Consider the following 26528-nt stretch of genomic DNA (forward strand, 5'->3'; position numbering starts at 1 on the left):
AAATCAGAAATATCAAGATCAATCTGCCATTGTTGCAGCTGCCCTTTATTTAATGATCCGCTTGAAGTTCGGCTGGAGCTCTGCATCTGGCCAAGGCAATCCACTATAACAGCTTTTGCCATAAATAATTCATTTAAGCTGATATTGTCACATTAATTTACATGAGATTCGGACTATAGCTTTGTAACTAATACCACATTTCTCTCAAAGAATTGTGCTATTCCAGATATGAGCACAAGGTTTCCAACAGAAAACTTGCTAAGCCCGGTGGTTGTGTGCCTGGGCAGTCATTCATCCAGCGGCCTCTCATGTTTTGAGTAAATTTTCTTTTTTCCAGTTGACAGAAAATTTGAAGATGTCACTTGATAGTCATGTGATATTAAAAGATTGGAATATTAATACCTGAACACCAACTGTAAAGGCTAACCTGGTGGCGGCACAAGTAAAGCCTGATGGCCCGCCAGGCTTATAATACACTCGTGGAAACCCGGGAGCATCATGCAAAAATAGATACAGGAGTTCTGTTTTAAAAGCATATAGGTCTTTAAAATTATAGGGTGATGAAACTAAAGTGGAACCATTTGAGCTTCATGGCTGTGGTTACATTTTTGGGGAAATAGGGGCGTGGCAGCGTCATGTTGTGGGTCTGCTTTGCTGCAGGAGGAACTGGTGCACTTAATAAAGTAGGTCTAATTGTGACATCCATCCAGGAAAGGCTGCTGTGATTCAGATGAGTGTGTTAAAACACTGGTGAGACCAAAGATGGAGCTTACCCCGCGATCTCCGTTGTATTTTTCCACAAACTTGCCGTAGTTGTAGTGGTTGAACGTTGGGTAGCCCTCCACCCCCTCCTGCTTGCAGAGGTCATGGTTCAGTCCTTTTGTGCAGTCCACAGCAGCATAAACAATCTAAATGAAAGCAATGCTAATGGTCAGAAAACTGAGATCATACAAATATATTTTAATATTACAGTAACATGTTAGTGTGTGCTCTGGAATAAATTAAGAGAACACTTAAAATCATCAGTTTCTCTGATTTTCCTTTTATAGGTATATGCTTGAGTAAAATGAACATTGTTATTTTATTCTGTGAAGTACTAACATCATGTCTAAGAAATTCTATAAATTTTGTATTTATTTGCAGAAAACGAGAAATGGACAAAATAACAAAAAAAGACGCAGGCGCTCTCAGACCTCAAATGATGCAAAGAAAACAAATTCATATTCATTTAGAAACAACAAAGCTAATGTTTGAACTCAGGAAGAGTTCAGAAATCAACAATTGGTGGAGTAACCAGAAGGCTTTCAATGAGGTTCAGTGCAGTGAGCTCTTTTTTCCAGAGCTGCATACATAATAATATATATAGAAGTTTAATTTAGCAAGCACCTATGCGTTACTTTTTGACAATGACTTGCGCATGTTTCATTTCTGTGCTGATTTAAAGTTAGTTTTTATGAAGAAGAAACGTAATTTTCATATTAATACTTTAAAAGTGTGTATAAGTGTGTACTTGTAAGTAACCTATAGAGGTCCATTCTAACCATTTTCACCAACAAATGGAGGTCCATTGTAGAACGCAAGGACATTTTCCTGATCTTTACGTTTTTCCAAGTAGAATGTAATCAAATAAGAAGGATTATTTTTTTATTAACGCTTTGGAATGTCTTTAACTTGTCTCCAGTTGCCATGGTTACCTACCCTTATATCTTGCTGTCTTTTCATTAGCTAGCATTCTGTTAGCAACCAGCAATTCAAGAACAACCAGTAATTCAAGAACAACCAGTTAAACCAGAACAAACAGTAATTCAAGAACTACCATTACTGATTGTAACTCAAGAACGACCAGTAATACCAGAACAACCAGTTAAACTAGAACAACCAGTAAATCAAGAACAACCAGCAATTCAAGAACAACCAGCAATTCACCAAAGTCTGGTCCCCACAAGGGGAAATGCTGTTTTTGGGTCAGGCTCAGATTTAGGACTAAGGTGTGAATTAAGTTTTGGATAGGGTTAGGGTTAGGTATGTAATGGGTAAGGGTAAAAGTAAGGTTTAGGCTGTAGAAATGAATGGAAGTCAAAGGAAAGTCCCCAAAAGATAGCCACGCAAACATGTGTGTGTGTAAAAAGAGTGATCAATTCTATTCAGCAGCTCTGACAGAGGTGGCGAGGTAAACCTTATTAAATATATAGACTCCCTGTTCCTTTTATTTGTTTGTAAAGTTGCCTGGTGCTCCATTCACTGAACATACAAGATAAAAACCTGGCAACAATCCATCTGAGACAACAAAAAAACCCAACAACAACAAGGGAGACTTATGTTGCGTGGATGTTGAATCGATTAGTGACAAGCCATCCCAATGAGGCGTAAATGCCGTCTCACTGATACATAGCTCACTCAGGAAGTCCTTTTGGACAGCCCAAATATCACCCTCTTTCGGGATGCTGAGGGCTACTCATTGAACATGTCACTGTGAAATTATCGCTTCCTGTCTGTCTGCTCGTGCATAACAAAATGCTGCAGAAGGAACAATATATTTGATTTTATTTTGCACACCTTCTGTAATGTGACAAATACTTTGTTTGGGTATTGCAAGATTTGTTGTTTCTTTATGCAAATACAACTGCTGGTTGAAAGTTGTTTGCTCAAGTGGAAATATGTTTATTAGAAACGTTGCTAAGTGTTGGGTAAGTTTGTTGGGCGGCGCAACAAAAGGAGAATTTCACAGTAGTGCGATCAGCCTGACCGCTTTCGCATCGTGACGTCCTCTGCGTCTCCAAACACCTCCGAGTCGGGACTGCTTGAGATCCACGAAAAAAGAACAGTGGGCGGCGGCAGAGACAACAAACGCTCGCAGCGTAACTCCAGGCTCCATCTATGTGCTCTGACCCTGCGCAATCAATCAGACTTGTGGCGAATTGACAGGAGAAAATGAAGTTGTAGAGCTATTGTTCTTCAAAGGGCTCCAGCTAATTCCGTTATTGATCCATCTTCAAGCGACAGAGGACTCCCACATCAAGCAATTTTACTGCATTGCTAAATTACCAGTTGTCCTGGTTTCAATCCACCCGGCAGTACACCGGGGCGCAGGCCGATACACGTAGAGATAAGAGTCTGAGCAAAGCTAAACATGTATGCTGAGCAGATATGGATGTGCATCAGGTAGTATCTGATAAGAAAGAGAACATAACTTTGATAAAGGAGGTGTTGTAACACATAACCTTTGATTCATTTAAACTTGATTCAGAATAGTGATTTCACGGGAAGATAATGCATCTCCCCTGTCCTGGGATTATAGTACATCTTGGCACATCTTACCTCACACTGTTAAAAGTGTCTGAGTGCATTTCACAGAAACAACTGTTCTTAGGTCGCACCAGTGTTTAAAAGAAACAGAAGGAATCTCCAATCTTAGTGCTCCATGGTTCTCTTCCAGTGTTAAAAGTATCAAACTGTTAGCGTTTTACTCAAGTCTTCATACAGTTGGAACTTTTACACATGTTGTCACACTTACAGCCAATTTTGTTTTGTATTTTATTTGGATTGCATGCCGCGGTGGGTAGGCGTTTCCTCAACGACGACTAGGAAGCAGAAAGAGATGATGGGAAGATAAAATGAGCTAAAACAAGACGATCCTGGGAAAAAACATGCTAGAAAATTCAAATGACTGGGAGTACAGGTTCAATTTTCAGCAGGACAACAACTTTAAACATACAGCTAGAGATGATGTTTAGAACAAAGCATAGCCATGTTCAGCTAAAGCGCTAATAGCATAGCTAATTGGCTAATTAACCTTTGCTAACTTTGAAAATGTTAATTTTCTTTGGTGTTTTGTTAGCTTTCAGTTGAATAAAGTTAGACATCTGTGCCTAATTACCAGTAATCACCATATTTAGATAATTCACCAGGCACATCTCTGTTCACTAAATTACTTATAAAGCTGCACTGTCAGCAGAAGGGTTAGATGCTGCTTGACAAATCCTGAAAAAACAGATTTTTGGATTATGCTGTTTTTGTCTTACGACTAAAGCAGAGAGATTTTAGTTTTTTAAACAAGCTGTTTGAACCAGTGTGAATCTTTAATTTAGTCATTCTTTGGAATTGAGGAAAAAGACAAACAACTCATTACGACTCCTGCACGCAGCTCCAGCTCTGCAGCACCGCAACGCAACTTGGTTGTTCTAATTGTTTGAGTCTTCAAAGCGGCAGCTAAGCCTGTGTTTGTCTTTGGTGAATCAGGCAAGGGCAACTAATGGACTGATCAACACCAGCTTGGAGTGATACACTGGGGTTTGGCTTGATTAATAATGGAGAGTGCCAAGTAAACACAGGCTCACTTTGCAGATTTACCAAGACTTCAAACATCCTCTAGAAACTGGGTGGGGGGCAGGGAGTTGATGAGCAAAACTTATAGTTTTGTGTCCAAACAACAGAGATTATAGTCCTCTGGTTGGTACGTTTCACCGTGGGACTCGGATCAAGAAGCTGATCCAAACCCCACAGCTGAACAGTGAAGCAATGCCAAACCGTTTGAAGTAGCTTTGGTGCCTAGATGCCAGATTTAAAATAATAATAAGAAAACCCCATCTGCTTAGAAAGAGAGAAAAAAAAAAGGAAGATTAGATTCTCAATTTGTGCTTCCTTGCTACACTTATTTTTCTCTTCAGCATTTTTTTTTGTTCTTGTAATATTGACATATCTGTAAATGTTGTTGGTAATTATTTCTTCAACCAATTTCTTTCATTCATAGTGTTGGAGCAAATAGAGAAGGATCTTTGGTGATTCATCTATTAAGATAATCCAGACCACTGTGTTTTTCCCGTTCATCCCACAGGTCTCCTACAGGACTTAACTTGTATTGGCCATGGAAAACGGATAACTTTGTGCCTTGTGTTAATTTTGGAGGACATTCTAATTAGAAAAAGTTAGGGTTATTTGGCTTTCAGGTGAAATTTTAGGATGAACTTAAAAGCACTATAACCTTTACATGTAAACTTTATATAACCTCAACATCATTAATCCAGTCAGTGTGTCCCTGCATGAACAACCCAAGCCATGGTTGACGGTGCTCCATCTCATTGAGGTCATATCTGGGGTCAGCTGAGTTGGTGTGCAGAGGTCCGCAACTCAACGACCTGAGGGTCGCTCAAGTCGTTGTGAAAATGGGATGGCATGCCTCAGCAGACAACAAGTCGACTTGTGAACAGCATGAGAGGCCGTTGTCAAAATGTAATTAATGCTCAAGAGCGTGTGACGCGCCACTGAGGGACTGACATTTTTTGTTGTGGCATACCCACCACTGGTGTTGGTTGGCTTTTGTTTCAATACATTGTTGGACAAGGGAACCACCATTGCAGGCTTCTCCTGAAATGCCCTACTTCCATGATAGGATCTCAATGTAGCCTAAACTTTTTACATTTTCCATAGATTTTGACCAAAAGCCAAATATTCCAAACTTTTCTGAGTAGTATACAAAAATTCATTTGTTGACTAAACGCATTTTTGTAAAATGTTTTAAGACTACATAGATATATATTTTAAAACAATTTTCTTTATAATTTTTACTAATAGTATAGTGTATGTTGCAGCATTCATTGTCCTGCAGAAAGACCACATGATGACTAATTTTCAGTTTCCTGAAAGCTCATAGTTCCAGTTAAAGTCCCAGTAGAGTTAATCAAACTCCATGTGTTTATGAAGTTATGGCTAAAAGATTGCATCTTTTTCAGGCATCACTTTTTGAACAAATGGCTGGCTTATCAGTCTAATGGTTGTTAGAGTTCTGTAACAATAAGAGTTGAAGATTTCTTTTTCATGCTGCTCACTTTCCATGGTAAAAAAGATTATTTTTTTTTCACAAATCTGAAGACTGTTTAAGAGAAACAAGCCCTGTGTCAAAACATAAACGTAACCCAGCTAAACAGAAAGTCTGGGATTAATAATTAAATGTTCTGAGAAACAACTTTAAAAGTAAAGCATACATTTAAAAAAAGGCTTACTTTTAGAGTGGTTGCAGGGCCAAAAGTTTTTTTTCTTGTTACGGCCCCTGGCCTCTTGAGGCTGTGCAGGCTGTTTGTTTTTTTTCTATTATGCAGGATCAGCTGTGCGGGCACAGCTTTCTGATTGGCTGCCTTGAAGCTGCAGGAGAGCAGCCACCCCATTGGAGCAGCAAGCCAATCAGATGTTGATGAGACCGACCTGCACCACATAAAAGACGTCTGAGTTCATTCCTCCAGTGGGGCAGCTAGCAGGAAGAGGTTGTGTGAAGCTGACTCCCCACCTTCCGTGTTTGGTGACTGTTTTTGGACAGTTTGAACAATTTTGTTCTCGCTTCTTTTGCTAAGTGGTGAATCTGCTTTAGATACATCTTGAACAAGCTAGAGGCTTGTGTTTGGGAGGTTTTGGTGCTCCCTTTTGTCCTTTTTTTTGGTTGTTTTGAGTTACTTTAGACTGATGTGTTTGAACATCTTGTTATTTAATTTGCACTCAGTGATTTCTGAATTTGTTGGTCCTTTACTTTTGTTTAATTGGGTTAGGTTGTATTGTGTTTCGGTTCTGTGAAAACCTTCTTTTTGTAATAAATCATTTTTTCATTCCACTCTTTTCTCTGGACACATCTTTATGTTACTGACCCTGAACCTCTAGACCTTGGGGGGCGTAACAGTTCTCCACTGAATAAATAAAGTAAACCACAGGTTAGATTCTCTAGGGGTTTTTACACGTCTTTACCAAAGGTGCCAACAGGTGTGGACAGCTCCGTGTGTCAGGGTTAAACTCAGCATTTAGAGGCCGACGAACAACAGTAAGCACTTTGGACAAAACCATTTCAGTTTCATCTGTTTATGGTTAATGTCTCAGTTATATGTTACAAAGGATTGCCTCAGAAAAATCCATGACCAAGTTGCCGAGGATATGTCACCGTTTCACGCCATCTGCCAACGATTTTGAAAAATGCCAACAAATGAGATCATCACATCGCCTGAGCTCACCGAGCAATTAATGTCAAACCTCTTCACGCAGCTTTACAACCAAAATACATTCGATTCTTTTTTTTCGTCCATCCCTCTCAGTTTCAGATGATAGATTGTTGCGAAGAGAATTGCGAGACACGTCCCTTTCGTTTCTTCAGCGTGTGTGTGTGTGTGTGTGTGAGGGAGAGAGAGCTGGTGAGTCACGGAGTTGGGAAGGTTTGGAAATAAACCCAGGCAGTCTGAGCTTATTAACAGCGACGAGAAGAAGTGAGTGGGCTGGGGCGAGGGGGAGGGCGCAAGGACACAAGCCCCAGAACGAACAGTAATGAGACGGAATGGAGATGATGAAAGATGAGCATATCCTGTTGCGACTGCATGAACCTCCAATAACCTTCAAACCCCAAACGGGCAAAACAGATTATGAAACGGCCTGGGGTGGAACAAAGTGATCATTCTCCTGACTGACATGTAGAGAAAAATATTAGGAATGGACAATGTTGTGCACCAGAACGGTTAAAAAAAACATGGGATGGTGTCTTTTTGTTTATGTTCGAGTGGAACTCGGGTGATTTTTGTGCAGATTAATAATAGAAAACCTGCAATTACATACCGTAGCTACTCGAAAGTTGTCAATGAAACGGTATAGAAAAGCCAGTTGTTTGGAATAAATGTAAGCTGTGGGAACAGCTTTTCAATGTAGACTAGGAACAAAAAGATTTGACATATTAAAACTTCTAAACTGTACTCAATAATGATTTGCGGGCCAAAATTAGATTTTTCTCACATGGTGCGTTCACATCAAACGCGTTTTGAGCGTCAGGCATGTCTGGTTTACGTTCAGAGTCTATGTGGAAGCGTGTCGAGGGCCGTTGCGGCGCGATTTGAACCGGTTGGAGCGTTTGACGTGTCAAGAGCATCCAACGGAAAACTACGGCTGGAGCTGACGCATCTGACGCGCCTCCACATAGACTTTGAATGAAAGCCAGAGGCGTGAAATGCTAGGGGTAGAGCAAAATATCAAGCGTCCGCATTCAAAGTGCACACGCGTCAAACTTGAAGCGTAGAACGTGTTTCTGACGTGTGTAACGCGTTTGGTGCGAACGCACCATAAAACCATTTCAGAAGCTAAAAGTATTCAGAGTGCTGACCAGGCAATGTGAATTCCTACATAAGGCCCAGAAAGCAGCGGACACTACATAAAATCACTTTAAAGACTTATAACCGAGTAGTTCAGTTCAATAACTCCTTATCACGGGTGATGTAATGAAGCATTTATATTCAGACACTCTTACTATTGCACTTCAGAATTGCTTTGTATTTTGCCAAGTTTATCACACCCATGTTTAAAACCATCAGTCATTTTAAAGATAAGCTGAGGAAATACAAAAAGCTGTATTTTTTTAAAAATAATGACTTCATTTATTAAGGAAAACAAGAAAAAAGTAACTGCCAGTAAATCAAAATAACCAGGTCAGATGCTTGAATATATGGTTGAATATTCTCCTTCAGGACTTTCTGGTAAAAGAGCATAATTCATGGTTTTACTAACTAGGCACGTCACCCAGTTCCTGTACTACTAAAGCAGCCCCAGATTCATTACCAACGTCATGTTAGCGTGGTGTTCTTTCTCTGAAATGTTTTTTTTTTTCTTTAGTTCACATCAAATGTAACAAGATGCATTTATCTCGGCAGTCCTTATAATATTTTACCAACCGTCATGAGAATCATCAAGATGGTTTTAGGAAGTGGTTTTGTCTTTGAACTCTCACATTCAAAGCCATTTCTGCTCATTGTTGTTGAGTTATGATGATTTAACAGTGGAATTATATTTATATCTACTGAACTTTCTCTGATATTAAAGTTTGTTTATGATCCAAAAGAAAAGAAAAAAACAGAAGAAATTTGCAAGTGGGCAAATATGTTTTCCCGGAACTATCCTTCCTCCAGTTTAACATTACAAAAAGCTGAAAAATAAAAATTGCACCAATTTCTTTTTACTTTTTTCTTTTTACAACATAACTGCTCATCACTCAACTATATGGTTTTAAAATTGTGAAAAAGAAAACTAACCTTGCGGTCCTCCTTAAAGAGTTCTGCTGCTGTGGTGAAGTGAGGGACGGCATTTTTACAGTGTGGACACCCTGAAGGAAAACAAACAGGCAGAGATTTATAAATTATTATTGACATTTAGGGGCTAAACGGAAAATTAGAGAGGAAATGATGCCTGTGTTTACCATATAAATATATTTGTTGCCATACACTCAAGCATTCCTCATTGCTGGCACAAAAAAAACAAACATTAGCTCTCTGGCTACACCCTGCATTCGCTATCCATGCAGTAAATTAGCAAAGATTTTATAGGAGTCTTGCAAACTTCCAAGAGGTGGAGAAAAGTGTAATCTGTTGCACATTCAATCACATAAAATATACAATAATCAGGAGGATTTTTTGGGGATTCTGGCAACAAAATGTAAACCCGGTGTGTTTTCCCAACAGCCTGTTTGCTAATAACACATCTTCTGCCTTCAGCTGCGGCTGAAGCTTGACATTCTGTGGGCACGGCTCGTTTGTTTTCTTCTCTTCTTGTTAATGTCAAGTACGCAGATCTTCTCTTCTGTTCATTATCATCAAACTGTCAGAAATGTTAAAAGGTGAAATAAAAGCGAGAACGCATCTTGAGGAGAGTATTACATATGTCAACAGGCAGTTTGACATAAAAGCTTTTTATGTGGAGAGGTAGGAGTAAATTACAGACCCAGTCGGCACATGACAGACAGACGTTTGAAATACTTTTACATTAATGGAAATTAACAGTTTGCCGCTTTAAGTTATAAAAGAGCCAAACATTTCCTTAAAGTCCACTTAAATTTGTTTTTTAAATATAGATCTGAAGTAATATACATGTTTATATTGAGTTGTTAAAAGCTTGTCGTCGGTAAACACATTCACAACGATCAACAAATGTAGATATACAGAACGTATGTATATATAGTGGAATGCAGCAGAACTGATAAACTGGGAAATGGTGAAAAATATTCACCATTTCTTTTTTTTAAATAATTTATTACTATTGTTATTATATTTTTAGGTTTTAAAAAATAAAGATCAAAACTTTTGCAAAAAGAGGATGGATACATTTTCTTCCGTGGGTTGCTACACCAAGTATAGTTTTCAAACTGAGAAAAAGAAAACTGGATCTACAAATTTTAATTTTTAGCCCAAGATATTTAGAGCCTGCGGACGTTGCTCATCTCTGAAATAAAAATGCTGGCATTCAAAATACAAGATAGAATTTATCCCGCCAATTAATTTCTTCAATCCAAATTTGATTTGGGTCAGTGCTGACAGGGTTTTTGTTTTTATTACTCATGTTGAAGTTTCTTATTTTTTCACGCAGTTATTAGTGGGTCTTTGAATGACTTTTGAAGTTGGTTTGATTTTGAGAATCGTTTTATAATTTTACTTTGACAACCCAATGCTTTTTGCCAACAAATCTTGATTCTTTTAAACTAATTAATCCATTTGCAAAATGCCCTGTTTTTGTTTTACAAACTCCCAAAACGATTTCTTTACGAGAATATTTACCTTAATTTTCAAAATTGGACATTTTTGGCTTATTTCACAAAAACTCTTTTGCCAATTATTTTCAGAATGAAAGCATTTGCAAACAAAGCAAAGATATTTCTTTGCAGCAGAACAAGTTAATATTTCAGTCTATGCTTAGTTCATACAACAGCTTAAAATTTTTTTAAAGATGCTTGATTGACTGTGGTTGGGTCGTTTTCTCCTTTTACACTCTTGATTCGGGCTTCACTTTTTTTTAGCACAATGTTTTACCCACAATGTCTTGACGAGGCATTGTGGGTAAAAAAAAACGACACACAAAAAGACATAGAGTTTATCCCATCTTACAGTCTCAGAAAAGTCTTAAAGTGCAAGGTTGTATCCAAAATGAGCATATTAAAAATAGACTTCCCCTTTAAGCTACAATGTACAGTAAGTAACCATGTACTGTATTTAAATTTCCCCAACACCAGATCAGAGTCACAGCCGACTAAAACAATATCAAATGATAACTTCAGATATGACATTCATGTTTAATGTCAGCGTCGCGATGATAAAACGACGCATCTGTTCTGCGCCGCTTGTGTATTTTTAAAGCTGCTGCAATAAATAACGTTTCAACATAAAAAGGTTCTTCACTGAACTGTAAAAACAACTCAAAGGTCTTCTGTTAATAGAAGCTTACATTCTGAATGCACTCATTTACCTGCCTTTTCCATTATCACAATTAGCCTTCATTTCCCCAATTTTTCATTTTGAGTTAAGACGCTCGCCGCAGAGGCACAGGCAGAGCTATTAAACAGCTTACACGTCTAATGAATCAAACCGTTTTAATTAACTGACCAAGCCATTACCAAGTAGATGGTCCCTAATGATTATTGGGCAAATAAAAACAAAGCCTTATCTTAATGCATAAGTAGTGTATAAAATGGCTCTTTTATTTTAGTGAATAGTTGCCTGAGGTCTAGAGACCTGTTTAATTATTGAGGCAAAATAAATAAATAAATAAATAAATAAAGTGCTCAGTTTTTGGCTGGAAGAAGCAAATTGTAGGTACAAACGTAGCTGCTGCGATGATCTACTGTTTGGGTATTTTTAAGCTAATTTTCCCTCTTTTTTTTTAATCCACTTAGTGTAGAAGATGAGTTACACAGTTTGTTTTTAACAAAAATAATAGTTTTTTAGAAATGGTGACTTGTAGTCTAATTAGTCCATATAAGCTGGTTGGATTTGACATTAGAAACTACAGTATGTATACGCACACATCAGCTCAAGTTTGCTATAGATAAAACCTAAATAAACCAACAAAAAAACATCAGTATGTGACTAAAAATCATTTAAAAGACAGAAATGATCTATTATTTTTCCGAGGCTTCCAAAGCCAGCAGCAACGTAACTAACCAGAAGTCAATGGACAGCAAATATTGATGCTGTGCAGTTCACTGTATGACTGCGTCAAAGTAAAACATAAAACATTACGAAGCACAACAAGAAAGATCAGCCTGCTCTACGTTATTAATATCCTCGCATGATTGATATTAATGTCAATATTATCAAGTCATAGCAAATCCTTTTAATAGTCTCTGCTTACCGACATCGATAAAATATCTGAATTGTAAGTATTCAGCAATCTGCTTTCAAACACGCAGCAGACTAAACTGTTCGATTCTCATTTACGAAATAACTTACAGGAGAAAACAGACAAAAACTGAGAGACTACGTTTAGATTTTGAAGAAAAATTATTAAACAAAAGCACTTGAGATATATTTAGTCTTCAGCAGATTTTGCAAACCCATGACTTAAAAAATGATCCCTTTAAGTGAAAGTGATCATCATTTTTACTCTTCTGTAACTTTTATGCCTTGCATAAGCATTCATACATTGGCCAAAAACTTCAAGCTGCAGCATTTAACTTTTATGAGAAATGTGTTTTTTACATATTTGCTAAAACTATCTCATACTTTTCTGTCACAATCTGTGAAAACCTCCAAAAACTCAGAAACACGTTTAGTAATAAAAAAACCCCAGCAAATTTAACTGTTGCTTTTTCGGATATCAGTACCGCAGACAACTAGGTGATCACATACGCCAGTAAAACGTAAAAGATTTGTCCTGTGCTTTTCAAACATCGATAACCTTGATTTATTAGCTGGCGTCTGCGTTTCATCTGAACCTTAATTAAGAGAAGCCTGTGAACTGATCAGAACCCAGTGAGCAGGATGCAGGTGGCGTGGGCGGGCAGGCATGACAGCGCGCTGATGCTGCTTGATGTACATCTGGACTCCTCCTTTGTAGAAGCTAACACCAAAGAGCCTTCAGAGGTAGCAGCCCAGCCGGTCCGCCGCCTCGGACTTTGAAGTCCGAAAATCAGAAACAGAGCGCAAACAATACATAGAAGCGCAGGAACGTCATGTGTCTGTGAGAGGATTTTATGAATGACTATTTTCTTTTTCTATTGTTTAAAAACGCTGTCCTTTCTCAACTTGCTGATTTTTTCAAACCCTTCACAGAATGAAGTGTTTGAATCCAATCAAGGTCTTTTCCTACAGTCAGTCAGGTTCATGTGAAAATGTAATTACATTTTGCAGATACTGTACAGATAAATCTCTCGGCAGCCGGTGAAGAAATTATTTCCTGTATCTCTTAAAATAAATTAATCCAACCTTTAATTTTAGCACATTTATTCAGTTCACAAACTGTCGTAAAATGACAGGCTGCCGGAGATTATTCTGCTAAAAACAATGTACTGAAATCTCAGATTTTTCTACAACAAAACGAGAATTACTTTTAAAACATAAAAAAAAAAGCTTTTATCTGAGGCTGCATGTTTGATGGCAATTCTGTATTTCCTAGACAGCTAAAGGAGATTTCCAGTGTTATTTTTTCATTTTTCAAGACCTTCCACTTATTAGAGACACCCTTTTGAATCCTGAAATCTATTCTCAGAAATGTGAGTCACTCCTAGTCCTCCCTGTGGATTAGGTGGAGTTGATGTATGCGCTGCAGAGAGGAGACTGGTGAGAACCTCTGAGACGCATATGGACGCTGGTTTAAAAACGGAACATGATCGCACCAAGTTCACCAAAAACAGAGCTGCGATTCCACCCGATAAGTTTTCCAAATGTCCATTTCAAATTATAGGAACAGTTTTTACTTCTGAATAAAAAAAATATATAAAACTAAATAAATAAATTTATAAAAATGTCTTACAGGGAGCATAAAACATGACCAAAGCATGCTTCTTCTTCTTCAGAGCTTCTCTGAAATCCTCTGAGCCAAGATGGCTGACACTGGAGGGCCTGTCCTCCCAAGACTGCTCTGGTGGCGGAGGAGCCTGGGGACTGCAGAGATAAGAGAAGCTCCTGAAATACCATCATGACAGCAACAATCCTATTTTAACGTGCACAGTAACAAATTATGATTAAAAATGTGTATTTTGTAAATTTTTTTTGGTTAACTTAAGTGTGATATTAAAATTTATTTGACTTAAAAAACTGCAGAAATAGGAGAAATCTGTAATGGGGCAAATATTAGAAAGTTTGATCCAGGGATAAAAACTATTGACATTTATGGTTAAAATTTTTTAAAGATGATTACTTAGACATCCATTAAAGTAAAGAGGGTTTTTCTAGGTTTGATGACTGAGATTTAAGACAATTTAAGACCAGTATGAATAAACATTTAAGACCTGTATCATAGCAAAAATGTAGGAAAGGAAATGGTATATTTTATATTGTGGTGCCAAGGTTTTTCTTTCCCAGAATGCACCTAGTGGCTAATACAACTGCAGATAATTTATACTTTCTAATAATAGATGTAAAAAAAGCTAACTGGGCAGCAAGGGTTTATTAGCAGCTAATTAGCGGTAGCTTCAACCCCCTTCTGTCTAAGAGCGCAATGAAGACGTCTGAGTGCAACTCAAACTTTTTCGCCTGACAGAAAAGTCTAATGAGAAACACAAACTGCACAGCATATACGAGATAAAGTAATCCTGCCAGGACAAACATGTGATGATTTAAGGCCAGCTTACATCTTTTTAAACGAATTTAAGACCTGAATTTGGATGCATGAATTTAAGGCTTTTTAAGGATGCTTGGACACACTGAAATACATTCAAACCACAATTTTCACTCCAGCTGTGACTTAACTCTTAAAAGTTTGTGATAACATAACAAGAGACGCCTTAAAGAAACAAGTTGGCATTTCCAGAGCTTTAATGAATATAACTATTGCCATTATCATTTTATGACAAATACAACAGATAATGTGTTTATCATGCCTGCAACAACTAGACACAGAGTGTTAGTGCCAGCTACATTGGCGCATTTCACACCGACCCCTTAAAAGCCAAGGCTCGACTCGGAACACGCGTCCATTAGACAAAAGGTGAAGAGCCGATGTCTCGCTAAGTGTGTCGAGCCAGTGACTCACTTGTGCATGAACTCGATGATCTTGTCTTTGCTTCGGAGGTGTGGGAGTGTGTACTTTTCTTCCCCTTTCTCAAAATACTTCACGGTGGGGAAACCGGAGATCTTGAAGCGATCTCCCGCAGCCTTGTGCACCGTGGCATCGACTGCTGCCAGCACGCCGGGGCTCTGTGGAGGAGAAGCAACATCCGAGTCGCATCATCACTGTTAGAAGTCTGCTGCAAGGCTTGAAATTAGTATTGGTAATTTAGTACAGTAGGCTGGAGCTGCAGTAGATTGCAGAAGATAAATAGCGGCAAAAATAACAGAAGTACAAGGAGTGGAAATGCAGTAGATGTTACACAAATGATGCAAGTTCAAGAACGGAAAGAAATGTCAATGATAGTTTAATGTTTTGGGCGCCGGTTTGAATAAGATAAATTTAAAGTCAGACACAGATTGAAGAACAGATAAAGGAATAATGAGATATTTTATAGAAGCAGCAAGCAGATTTTTACAATAACCAGCGGTGTGACGCCGCGCCGAGCAAAACAATGCATCTGCAATTAGTGGAAAAGAAATTTGCTTTAAGAATACAAATTAACAGACAGCAAAGTCAACTGTAGGAGGGCAGTGAGACAATTGTTGTTTTTTTACAAAACAATGACTTATTTCAAGATGTTGCCTCTTAGGCAGGGTGAGTTATAACAGACTTAAAGCTTAGCTGTAACATTTGCCAAAAATAGTGTATATGAAATCCAAAATCCATGTACAGGTGAAAGATAGGCACCAATTCAATCGTCTATTTTTCCTCTTTTAGCAATTTGTTATGGAGTGATGATCAGTTACTCTAGTTTTTTAAAACTTCTCCAAAGCAGGAAATCTTTTCTGCTCTTCTCCATGAACTTGAGTAGGAGTTGTCTGGAAACATTTATTTAGACATGATCTCAAAGTGACTGGACGTCCACAACGCTCCAACCAATGACACAAAAGCTCTGTGTAACAACAAACTCCTCATCACGAGTCGACAGTCACACTTTATATTAAGACACATTCTACCATTTTCTTTCATATTTTCATTTATTATTTTTTTCTTTGCTACATCTGTTTACACTGCGCTGGTTTTCCTCCCCCACCCCGGAGGACGCTCGTCTGGCCCTGAATGTTCTGGGGAAAATTCTCGTAATTCTCGGCGCTCACGGTGTCTGTATCGCATTTTAAGACGACGCTTTATGCGGCCTGTGTTTTCGATGCTCACACTTACTGTTGCCCCACAGATTTCAAAACCACTTCTGTGAACACTCCACTTCAGCTGTAACCTTTCGGCTAGTCTGGCATGAACAGCGTTCCCCTTCAGGACCTCCATTTTAAACTCCTGGTGTCATGTAAGAAGCCAGCAAGTAGTTTGAAAGCAAACACATACAACCCGTGTTGGGCTCATTGTGACATGTAGTACAAAGCATCATATGACTGTACTTCCTACAGTGTCTTAAAAAACGTTAATGTTTTTACCTTTTAAATGTAAAGTGGAAAGGAAAGACCAAGGAGCTGTCTAAGGACACTAGGGACAAATATGTAGACATGGACAAGACTAATGGACAACAGGCTAATTATCAGAAAATGGAAGAAACTCAAGATGGCTGTCAATCATCAGACTGGGGCTCCATGCGAGATCTAATCTTGTGGAGAATTAGTGATCATGATTGGAATACGTGGAGTGGCCTAGCCAGAATCCAGACCTGGCGTCTTTGGAGGAAGCTAAAACTCTGTGTTGCCTATAGCAACAGCCCCGAAACCTGGAACGATCTGGAGAAGACATGTGTGGAGGAGTGGCAACAAAATTCCTGCTGCGGCGTCCTGAACCTGGTCAAGAACTACAGGAAACAAAGGTTTGTGCACCAAATGTTCACTTCTATTTTCCCACTTGTATGAAAATGTTTATTTAATGTAATAAAATGCTAAATTATTTAAAAATTATACAGTGTGATCTTCTGGATGTTTTTTTTTTTTTTTTTAGATTTTGTCTCTCACAGTTGAGGTGTACCTATAATAAAAATTACAGATGTCTCTGCTCTTTATAAGTGGTGAAACTTGAAAAATCTGTGCTACATTAAATGCTTATTTTCCCCTCTGCATTAGTTTCAGTCTAAGGTTTAAACGTCTAAATGTGCAAAGCTGACACAGAAACACCCCCCAAAAATGTGTTTCTACAAAGTGTCAGGGCGAGAGTGAATATAAAAGCACACCACACTTTTCAGGATTTCTTCTAAAGAAAAAGCAAACGAATAGGAGAGCAATGGATAATTTCCTTTTCGTTTCACAGTATTGATGGAATAGATCAATATGTTGTGTTAGTATATCTAAAAAAAAATCCCAACAAAATTCATTTCAGTTTTGTACTGGGAGAAAATCTGGAAAGCTTCAATGGACATGTAACGCTGAAGGCCTGTGAAGTAAAGAAAGGAAAGCCTGAATGATAAATTAAGCATTTCAAGCAGATTAGGGAGTGCAAGCTATGCAACTCTGCAAATGTTTTCAGAAACAGACGCTCTAATAATACACTCAAAATGAAGGTGAAACCAAATTTCAAAATACAGCCCAACACATTCAAAGCAAGAAAAAAAAAGAAGAAAACAACCCTCAGTTATACACTGCATTCTAAGAGTTCAGGGTGAGATCAACTCCTCTCCATTAATATTAGATAATAGCTAGGACTTTGCTATTGACCTCCAGGGCTGGGCACAGAGCCACAAGGACAAAGGCCAAGCGTGGAGCAGAGCAGAGCTCAGGGATGAGGTCAGCGGGCTGGACCGACCGCCGTAGGCCCCGGCCCCAGGTTTGGGAGTGTGAGGTTTAAACAGAAAACAGTGGGAAAGAGAGACAGAGAGAGAGGAGGACCACACCCGACTAATCAGAAACACATCCAGAACTGGGCTGCAGCAGCCAACAACCGCAGGTGAAGGAGGCAGGATAATCACGACCTGTTCGTGAGGCGCAGCTACGTCACGCAAGTCAGGATGCGGAGTACGAAAGACAAAACGCTTACGGACAAGCATGCAGCTCACGTGTAAACAAAGTCCCAGAAACTTACATCTGTGGCTTTGTTGAGTACTTCGGCCGCTTCGTCATACTCTGGCTTCATTTTCTTGCAGTGGCCGCACCCTGCAAGAACCCAAAAGAACACACGTTACAGCCAAACAGATGGGTTTTATTCAGCTGTAGCATTAATCAATAAAGTTACAGTAAACAACAAAGCATTTCATGTGTGCTAGTCAGTGTCAAGCATGAACGAATTTAAATGAACTATTTCTTAATTTGAAACAACAAAAAAAGGACAAAATTCTACCAAGTAACTTTGGTCTAGATTCAATTGCAAATATCCTAGACAATTGAAATTAAACAAAATCAACTTGCAAGTACAATAGAATGGAAAAATGTGAATCCATACAAATTATTTTTTGAGTTGATGTTTTTGTTTAGTTTTGTTTTTTGTAAAGCTCTAGGGCAGATATAAGATTTTTTTTGTCTTTCTGCTGCCTTTGATTTCATTGATAGGTATATGTCTTTTTTCTATTGTATATAATAGTTTTGTTTTTAATTAAATGAATAAATTTCCTAATTTTTCAGCAAGACAGGAGCTTGCTTTAAGCAAATCATTCCTCTATATTAATGAAAAAGAAACAATAAAAAGATAATCTGCCAACAGAACAAGCACTTTTTCATAAAAGTGTAAAGATTCCTTAAAACAAGCTCCTATTGCTGAGAAGTTAGTTTTAAGTTAGCTTTGTCTTATTGTAAATGTACTAAGAAATCCGCACTAGAAATTAGACAAAAAAATACTTAGCAAGACTTTTTGCACTTTTGCAGTGTAAGATGACTGTAAGGAATCAGGTGCATGTCTGATTAGAAATGATAAAAGAATAAAAAAAAATCAATTTACATTGTCAACCACCTGAATCACCCCCAGGCATGCCTAATAGCAGACGGGATGTATTAGACAGTAAGTAAACATTTTGACATCAAAGTTTACGTGCAAGAAACAGGAAGGAAGGCCTCATGCTGAATCACCAATCAAATCAAAGTTACATCGTAGCCCCTCTGAATAGTAATGGAATGGCGAAGTGCATAATTTTTCCCCCATCGAAACTCTTATAATGCCATATCTAATCAATGCAACTATGTCTTTTTTTAAAAATCTCTTTCTGTCAAAGAAGTTTAATGATGAGATTTCTACCCATGTATATGAGAAAGGATCTCTCTGTCAAACTCAACGGGACTTGGAGCCCAGATTTTGTCTTGTGTTATTAGGGAGAAGCTTTTTACGGGACGGGGGCAGTTCAGTGATTTGACGCCGACATGCTCGGCTACGGCTAGCTTCATGGAAAGCAGAGGTTTGGGGCGTTGGAGGAGTTGGCAGTAAAGTCAGTCACTGCAGAGACGATGTGACAGATGACTTCATCTGAGAAGCTTTCCGTCGACTAGGCCCAGACAATTTTCAATCCATCCAAGTGTACAACTTCATCTGCGTGATGACAGGAAACACCACTGAGCATGAATTCAAAAATAAAAAGTGGAGAAATATGTTTTCTACTACTTTTATTATTATTATTATTTTGGGCCACTCCAGTCCTAACAACCAGACATGCCTCAATCAGAAATATTCAATCCCCTCGCCTGAAGACACTGCAGCAATGTGGATGGAAAATAACGACAAATTGCTGGAAACCTTTTTAACAATTTAGCTTTCACTTATCTGGACAATAGAAGTTAACTTCACAAACAAAATTGTGTAGAAAATAAGCCTCAGTCATCACATTTAACATACTTTTCAGACTTTTTTTCACAATCAAGTGCAACTTTTTTTCCCCCTTTTTGCGACTAATACTCAAAAGAAAATTACAGTATTCATACAGTTAGAAATCCTGCTGATTAGACGCCAGAAAATGGATGCGATTGGAGCTTTTCGGGGCTCTTGCTGTGCACTGCTGGTCAGCTGAATGCAAGGGTGCTCCACCAAATAAGGCAAATGAGGCCGTTTTAAAATAAAAACTGACTTAATAATATTAATACACCGTCTGTTATTAATCAATATATCAGAAGGGTGTATTAGTGCGACTCTATAAAGACAAGAAATGAGTAAAAAATGTGTGACTTGCATGAAAGCTGTGGATAATTATTGTAGTGCGCTGCATCTCTGTCCTTGCCTTGCTTACATATAGCTGTAATTATGAACATTTATATTATTGTAGCAGAGGCAGAGCTAATTATTGGTTTTAACAAAAGCAATTATGTTCGTGTTTAATTTTTTTTGCATAATTACAAAAATGTATGCAATACTGTCAAAGCAAGTTTATGATCCAGCGAGTCGTACCAGCCCATGTTTAACAGGAAAACCAACAAATTCAGAAATGAGGAATAAAAAACAGTAAAATTATACATTCCTCTAAAAGAATGTAGAAGAAGAAAAAGCAAATGGCCTCATTTGCAAAACAAATAAATCTTGCTTTTACAGAGATCTACGCTCGCTGGCCATTTTATAAGGTGCACCTTCATAGTTCCAAGTTTAATTCCCTTTTATCTACAGAACTGCCTTAATTCTTTGTGGAACAGCTTGAACAAAGCACCTGATCCATTTGTCAGACCTATTTGGTCCATGCTGATGTGATACGAGTCACCCGGGCACCAACTCTTTCCATTCCACTGCTGAAATGTTCTCTATTAGATTTATTGTCTGTGGAGGCTTTTGATTTACAGAAAAATCATCGTTTGCCATTTTTCCAGACTGTAATTGCCCAATTCTGGTGAACTTAAAACTTTCTGTCCCTAACTCCCCTGAGCAGCGGTGTGTGTGTGCGTGTGTGTGCGTGTGGTCTTTTGTTGCTATGGCTTTTATCACCTCCAAAGGATGACATGTCTTTATGTTGAGAGGGGATTCTGAATACCTTGGTTAGGGGCTTGCATCCAACATATCTTTAAATAAATAAAATTTTTTAAAATATATAGATTATATTAATATATAGACACCCTCTCTGTTCCATTTAATGCCCAGAAAGAAGCGTCGCAGAAAGAATGAAACAAACTTTTTCTGAACTTGTTAAATTGCCCTTGTCATAACGGTTCAGGAAGTCCTTTCTTCAGTATAATAAGCAGAGCCGGTGGAGGCTATAAATCAAGAGTAATGCACGTTGTGGAAAAGAAAAGCTGTGCCTCTTTAAACTAAGCCTCTGTGGTGTTTGATTGTGCAGAGTGTGTTGAGGCTCAGCAGAGATGCAAAGTGATTCAGAGGACTTTTTTTTCTTTTTCACAACCCTTCAAAATGATGAGCAAGAGAGAAAGCCCAAATGTCCGTCCTTTGCTCTGCAGGCCTGCTCTGCATTCGGAACAGGCGGCGCGCCGGTGTGTGCTCAGCGGGGGAGCGGGGTGTGCTAGATACTGCTGATGCTGATTGAATGGTGGGGAGATCAGAGTCAAAACAGTAAATATGCTAGCTCTGGAAAACAACAAAGACGTTACAATAAAAAGGAGGTTTTACCGTTTTACAGAAAATAACGAGGTGTTGGGAAAAGACATAAGCTAAATGACAATTCAAAATTTGTAAAAAAAAAAAAAAAAAAAAGTATTTCTGCAGGTTTCACCAACTCAAATTTAAGACTTTTAAAGAACTTTTTAACACTATCATGAATAAAATGTAATACCAGAAAATCACATATTTTATATTAGGGTTTGTGCAAAGCTTTTTTTTTTTTTTTTTTGCTGAGAATGCACATAGCATCGTTCAGGTTGATGATAATTTACACTTTCCAATAACAGAAGCATAAAAAGTTAGCGATCTAGCTAGCAAAGGTTTACTAGCAGCTAGTTAGCAGTAGCCTCAACCATTCTGAGTCACAGGATGCTCAGGAAAATGTCTGCGTCCGACTCAAACTTTTTCCTGACAGAAGTGCTTTCACGATAAAAATTGATTATATAGAATAGAGGGTTTCCCCAGAAAACTTGCTAAGCCCGGCACTCGGGGCGCTAGTGCAGTCACCCAGCCGGCAGCCATGATTTTGAGTTAAAAAATGTTTAAAGTTGACAGGAAATTTGAAAATATCACTTGTTAGTTAGGGATTTTTGGAAGACTGGAAGATTAATACCCACATACCAACTATAAACTCTTATAAAAAAAAGGCAATGATTAAAAAAAACTCAAATAAATTAACAATGCTAAGCCTGGTGGGGGCACAAGTAAAGCCTGGAGGGCCGCCAGGCTTATAATACACTGTGGGAAACCCTGGAATATACAACAAAGCTTAACCTGTGATTAGCGTATTTAAAGCCAACTTACAATTAAAAAATACAATAAATTTAAGAAATTTGAATGTCTTAATTTTAAATACATGAATTTAAGACTCTGTAAACCCTGTGAAAGGAGGCCCAATGACCAGTGATCAAACAATGCAACTATAATTAGCTTTGAAACAACACTCAGTACATCAATAACTTGGGCTGAAAGAAACTTTTGTTTTGGTCCAGAACACAATCGCCCGCCCTCAGTGCACCGAACTGGAGGCCCACAAGAAGTTGCACGCAAAGCTCCCCTGCTGTGCATTTCAGAGGAGAGTAAAAAGGGGCAGAAATGCAAGCTGATCGCGTCGGCCGGGAGAACATTAATCTCAATTTGACAGCAGAGCCATCAAGAAACTGCACCGAAGCAGCAAAACCGGGCATCTACGTGTCTGTGCCTCCATTAGAGAGAAACAAGAGATACGCAGCTCAATTGTGCGCACTAAATGTTTTCGTCATGGTGTGTGAAATATGCATTCGATATGCAGCCGGCGCGCGCACGCACGCGCGCCGACAATATTTGACGTGGCTTGTTTCAGCCGACTGCCCTTGATCTGAGTGTGTTTACGACTGGCTGCTGTTCCAGCAGTGAGTCGAGTGCAGCAGAGGCATCTGTGAAGCTGTGACACCGCAGCGGGAAAAGAGTGGAGCAATCTGCTTCCAGCATCGTTCAAACAGACACTCGCTCAAACACTTCTCTGCACATTTAGGCTAAAAATAGCGGAGAGAGGTGAGGGGGGGGGGGAAATGCACCATGATTTTGGTCACCCTGTCAGTGACCTCTGAAAGTTGAAGTGATGTGATCATTTTTGCTACACGCGAAACGGCACTGGAAGGAAACCAGCGGTTGTGGCTAAATGATTCTTTGTCTAAACACCAACAGCAGGAATCCATAATGCAAATATTTAGGTTTATCAACAACAAATTTCCACTCTTAGGTATTTTCTTTCCAAACAGTCATGACATACGACTTAAACCAATGCAAAGGGAGTGAGGACTAGTTGTGTGAATGGCATCTACTTATATTGAACAGGCACATGAACATTATCACCTAGTTTAATTTACAAATTTTGATCATTATTGAGTCAGTAGGTAATATATTTAATTAAATTGAGATAAGTGGTAGAGTTGAACAGAAAAGTAGCGATAAACAAAATATTTTGTTCTTGGTTATGTATGTACATGTTTTCTCTGTCCCACTGATTGCTCTTGTTTTTTGAAATAAACAAATAAATAAAATATTTTAGAAATTTTGTTTGACTAAATTCATTTATATGTAAAGAGAAATTAGTCGCCATAAAATTCCCAGCACAATCCCAGCCTCGTTCTTGCAGTTATAGAACTCATCAGTTTGACATCTGACCCCGATCTGTCCCCACCCGGACAACTCACAAAATTCAACTGCAATAATCAAGTGTTGATTTGGGACCAAAATCTCAACCAAAAGTGCGATCTGGTATACAGTAGGGGCAAAAGAAATCAGCAGCCCAAACTTTTCTGGACACTGGAAACCCAAAAATGAAAAACAAAAATGTTTTATAATTTCTTTTTAAACCATTTCATTTAGTAGTAAGTTGCTCTGCTCTAATAACTAAATCTAACATGTGAGGCTTAAAGAGCGGTTTTCTGTACTTCAGTGAAAAATGTGTGTTTGATTTCTGAGTCGAGTTGATTGCTTTTAGAAGCAAGCACACAATTATATGTTAAAATGTCACAATTTTTTCCCAAATAAACTGTTGTGCATTATTACAGAATAGAGACTGAAATATGCAGAGAAAGAGGGAGGGGAAGGGGAGAACTGATGGTGGGGAGGTGATGTGCAAGACTTGCGTAAAAGAAAAGACCATCCAGAAAAAGATGCATCATGATTAAGATGTTGTTGTCTAACTTAATGTGAATTTCTTTATCAATAATTTATAGCTATATGTCACAACAAGAAGAATAGAAAGCTCCCCAACAGGGAGGATGAGGAGGCGGGTTTGATCAAAGTAAGTCGTGTCTGGATGTTGGAAAAGGTCTGGCAGGGTAACAAAGTTCTGCGTAACAACAGTGTGTGGTGCCTGAATGAAAATGAAAAGCATGTGTAGAGACGACAAGCGGGCTTATATGAACCATATGGCGACAACGAGGTGCTATTCGCGGGGATGTAGAGGGGTTCGTATGTGATAGATAGCGATTGGGCTCCGAATTCCCTGCATTTGGTCTGGCTTTGAGTTTGTTTCCTCCCCCTCCCCCCATTTCCAATCCTTCCTTTGGTTCCTTTCTCCAACTTCGCATGACAACGAAATGGTGATGTTATCTGTGTGGCTAAATAACAGCTGAACCCACGGGAAAACTGCATGAAGAATGTTTTCCATGGCCAGAAGGAGCGAGAAGCTCCTCTGACTGGATGCTGCACATTTTTTACTGTTGAAAACATTCTCAAGATAATATTATGCACTTTGTTGCACAATGAGGGCTGCTGGTGGAGGGAAAGAAAAAGATGAGACAATTTTCAGACTGTCAAAAAGTTTAGCACAAAAGCAGGAGACGCTAATGTTTTCCTTTAGTTTAATCTGATTAAACACTCTTTTAATAGGTGATAAATTGCAAAAATAACTTCCTAGATATTAAAAGTTCCATTAGTTATGGAGGAATGGGCAAATATATTTACTCACAGGACATTTAAAGAACTTTGTACAATTAAAATAAGCAAAAATATCCAGGTGGAGATTTGAAACTTTGGCCTTAAAGGGTAGAACTCCTTCAAGGGAAATAGAAATGATTTAAAACTGGTATTAGCAGATCAAAGCTTTACGACACCACTGTTAATATTGGTTGAAATGCAAATGTGAAGAACCTTCTGCACTGAACCTAGACGACAATCAAGTGCCTCAGTCAAAGAACATCAACTGTCTCTAGTAATACAGAGCAAAAACCAAAGAGACCCAGTAAATAAAGATAAGTGAAAGATGTTTCCTTGCAACTGATTTATTACCTTGACACTAACGGGAAGAGCTTTTTTTCCTTTCCTCCCTCTTTTGGTTTTGTTTTGAACATGCTGTATTACTCACAGGGGGCATAGAACATGACCAGGGCTGCAGGATGTTCCTCCAGGAAGCTGTCAAAGGACTCATCGGTCAGGTGGAAGACCGGCGAGTCCGTCTCCGACCACGGCACCTCCGGAGTCTTTGGCTGCGGGGGCTGAGGGCTGCAACACCACGGGAAAGACAGCATAAGGAAACGGACCGGGACCCATTTTGCAAAGCAGATTAAATCCAGATGGTCTGTACTCTGTATGAACAAAATATGTATATGTATATAAAAGAGAAAAAGAAAAGAATAAAACACAGCTGTAACCTACACTCCACCCCAATGTGTCAAAACACACACACACACATGAACTAAGCGGCCCCACCTCAATGACAGGAGCCAGTGCTGCAGCACCAGAATTGAGTGGACAGTGATATAAACGGCATACTCCATGAACAAGTACACAAATAAAACATCATTTTAAAAGAAAAAAAAAAGAAAAATTTCTTTGAAAACCACATGCGGCGGTTTGAGTCAGTAAAACCACATGAGGCTGGACAGCATTTACAAACAAAAGAGTAACGTAACCGAAGCTCTCCAGTTCCACTAAGGCATCCATCTAACTCTCAGTTCGGTCCTCTGAGTCCTGGACAACCTATCTAAATATTTGAAGTCAAATATTGACATTTTAAGCTGTTTAATAAACAAATTCGAGTTACAAGTTTACAAAACTTGATCACAAAAAAATGTGAGAGAACAAGTTTAAGAAATGTAGCTTTTTTGTAAATGGCTAGAACTGACTAAATGCAACTGAAATATAAACTGGTATTCAGATGGGAGCTGCTTCCACTTTAATTATTCTCTAATTAAGCCAGTAAAAAAAGAAAAAAGAGTCTTGAGGTATTTTCAAGGGTGACGTTTGCATTAGACTCAGCATAAAGTCAAACAAGTTCTGAAACGGTCCATAATTGGGCTGGAGAAACAAAAGCGAATCCATCGAAGAGGGGGAAAACTGGGAACATCAAGCAGGGCTGAAAAGTCCAGAGGAAAAACGGCGGATCCACTGAGCGAGTTCAGCTACTGAAATGAAGCCGGGGCATGAGCTGAAGAAAACTGGAAAACATTTTTCATAGTATGCTGTGAGGAAACTCAGAAAGTAGACAATTTGCTTTCCTAAATTCACAAACCTGAAAAGATTTACAAGGTCAAATGCAGAGAGATCAGTTCAAGGAAATGAACCCTTCATAC

General features: G+C 38.6%; 1 protein-coding gene across 2 annotated transcripts in view; it reads right to left on the bottom strand.

The window, feature by feature from the left end:
- Positions 1 to 26528, bottom strand: part of pdia5 (protein disulfide isomerase family A, member 5) — a 64886-nt gene that overhangs the window by 3175 nt on the left and 35183 nt on the right. For both annotated transcript variants that reach the window (XM_028023609.1, XM_028023610.1), the window contains exons 11-16: positions 25322 to 25458; positions 18034 to 18104; positions 14968 to 15131; positions 13747 to 13877; positions 9042 to 9112; positions 774 to 908 (exon numbers count right to left, since the gene is read on the bottom strand). In XM_028023609.1, coding sequence (XP_027879410.1) covers positions 774 to 908; positions 9042 to 9112; positions 13747 to 13877; positions 14968 to 15131; positions 18034 to 18104; positions 25322 to 25458 — 709 coding nt within the window. The remainder of the gene's footprint in view (positions 1 to 773; positions 909 to 9041; positions 9113 to 13746; positions 13878 to 14967; positions 15132 to 18033; positions 18105 to 25321; positions 25459 to 26528) is intronic.

This window comes from Xiphophorus couchianus, chromosome 7 (assembly GCF_001444195.1).
Source record: "Xiphophorus couchianus chromosome 7, X_couchianus-1.0, whole genome shotgun sequence".
NCBI classification, from domain to species: Eukaryota; Metazoa; Chordata; class Actinopteri; order Cyprinodontiformes; family Poeciliidae; genus Xiphophorus; species Xiphophorus couchianus.